This window comes from Branchiostoma floridae, chromosome 15 (genome assembly GCF_000003815.2).
Source record: "Branchiostoma floridae strain S238N-H82 chromosome 15, Bfl_VNyyK, whole genome shotgun sequence".
Classification (NCBI taxonomy): Eukaryota; Metazoa; Chordata; class Leptocardii; order Amphioxiformes; family Branchiostomatidae; genus Branchiostoma; species Branchiostoma floridae.
The window spans coordinates 2,235,387-2,236,956 of record NC_049993.1 but is presented as its reverse complement, the minus strand read 5'-3'; the positions used below and the strand labels follow the sequence as shown (position 1 = coordinate 2,236,956).

The window sequence follows — 1,570 nt, the reverse complement described above, 5'->3', positions numbered from 1 at the left end:
CGGGCCCCGACAGGCCCCCGCATCCCTGGCTGCGCTTGCCGACAATTTCGTGACGTTATCGACGCGCATTTCGTGATGATGCAGCGTACAAATGGACGGCGCGATCGGGCACGGGCCCCGACAGGCCCCCGTATCCCTGGCTGCGCTTCCCAACAATTTCGTGACGTTATCGACGTGTACATCGTGATGATGTAGCGTTCACATGGACGGCGCGATCGGGCATGGACCACGACAGGCCCCCGCAAGCCTGGCTGCGCTTGCCGGCGATTTCGTGATGTCTTACATGAAACATCTGCCACACAATTGTGCATAGACATAGTGTGAAGTATCTAGAAGACAGTTGGACCTTTTGTATTCAACCTTTACGCCTTAAGTCATTTTGAATAATTGATATAAAAACGATACCATATACGTATGATCAGATAGAGATGCATTTTTATAAATAAGCACTGCCTTTCAATGCTACAGCCTTAGACACAATAAATAACAAACTGTTCTACGGTCTCAATAAGACTACCCATAATCATCCACATGCATCCGTTTTTTCACCGGTGAGGAACAATCGATAAAGTCTTTCTAGTATGACCCCTCATTCATGGCAGACATTTAAGCTGACCCTTACTCTTAACTTTTCATATCTATTTGATCTGTGTTTCGTCTTCCGAATATAGACCTCCTGAGCCACGGCTAGAACCTCAGAGTCACCGACCTCGATTGAAACTACAGCGTTTCTCTCCACGGTAGTCCCCTCTACGGAGATAACAACAACTGTGGAAACTACACCGGCTCAAAGCACGGTAAGAACAACACCGACACCAACAACTGTGAAAACTACACTTGCTCAAACTTCGACAGAAAGCACGCTGGTCCCTAGCACAGAAGAAACAACAAATATTCCATCAACAGTGCTAGAAACTACGCCATCACAATCCACCGTATTAACTACTCAGCCTACAACAACGGTGACAACTACAGCTTCTAAATCAACAGAAAGAACTACATCTCCTACAACCACTGAGTCAACTGCACGCGCTTTCACATCAACAGAAAATACTCTCACCCCTACCACAGAAGAAACTACAAGCTTTCCATCAACAGTGCTAGAAACTACAGAGTCCCAATCCACAGAAGTAACTACTCCGCCTACAACCGAAGTGACAACTACAGCTACAGAAAGAACTACAGCGGCTACAACCACTGTAAAGACTACACTCGCTCAAACATCAGAAGCAAGTACACTAACAGGAACTACAGAAGAATACACAGAGCCCTCAACAACGATACAACCGACACAGTCTTCGACTACAGAAGAAACCACAGAGATTCCATCAACAGTAATAGAAACTACCGAGGTCCGATCCACAGTAGTAACAACTCAGCCCACAACCACGGTGACAACTACAGCTTCTAAATCATCAGAAAGAACTACAGAAGCCGCAACCACTGTTAGAACTACACGTGCTAGAACATCGGAAGGAAGTACAGAAACTATAGCTACAGAAGAATATACACAGCCCACAACAACGGTAAAACCAACATCAGTCTACAACCACCGAGGAGCCCACAAAAA

General features: G+C 46.0%; 1 protein-coding gene across 1 annotated transcript in view; it reads left to right on the top strand.

Moving 5' to 3' along the window:
* Window positions 1-1,570, top strand: part of LOC118432153 (cell wall protein DAN4-like) — a 17,584-nt gene that overhangs the window by 1,354 nt on the left and 14,660 nt on the right. The window contains exon 2 of the mRNA XM_035843682.1: window positions 682-1,570. Coding sequence (XP_035699575.1) covers window positions 682-1,570 — 889 coding nt within the window. The remainder of the gene's footprint in view (window positions 1-681) is intronic.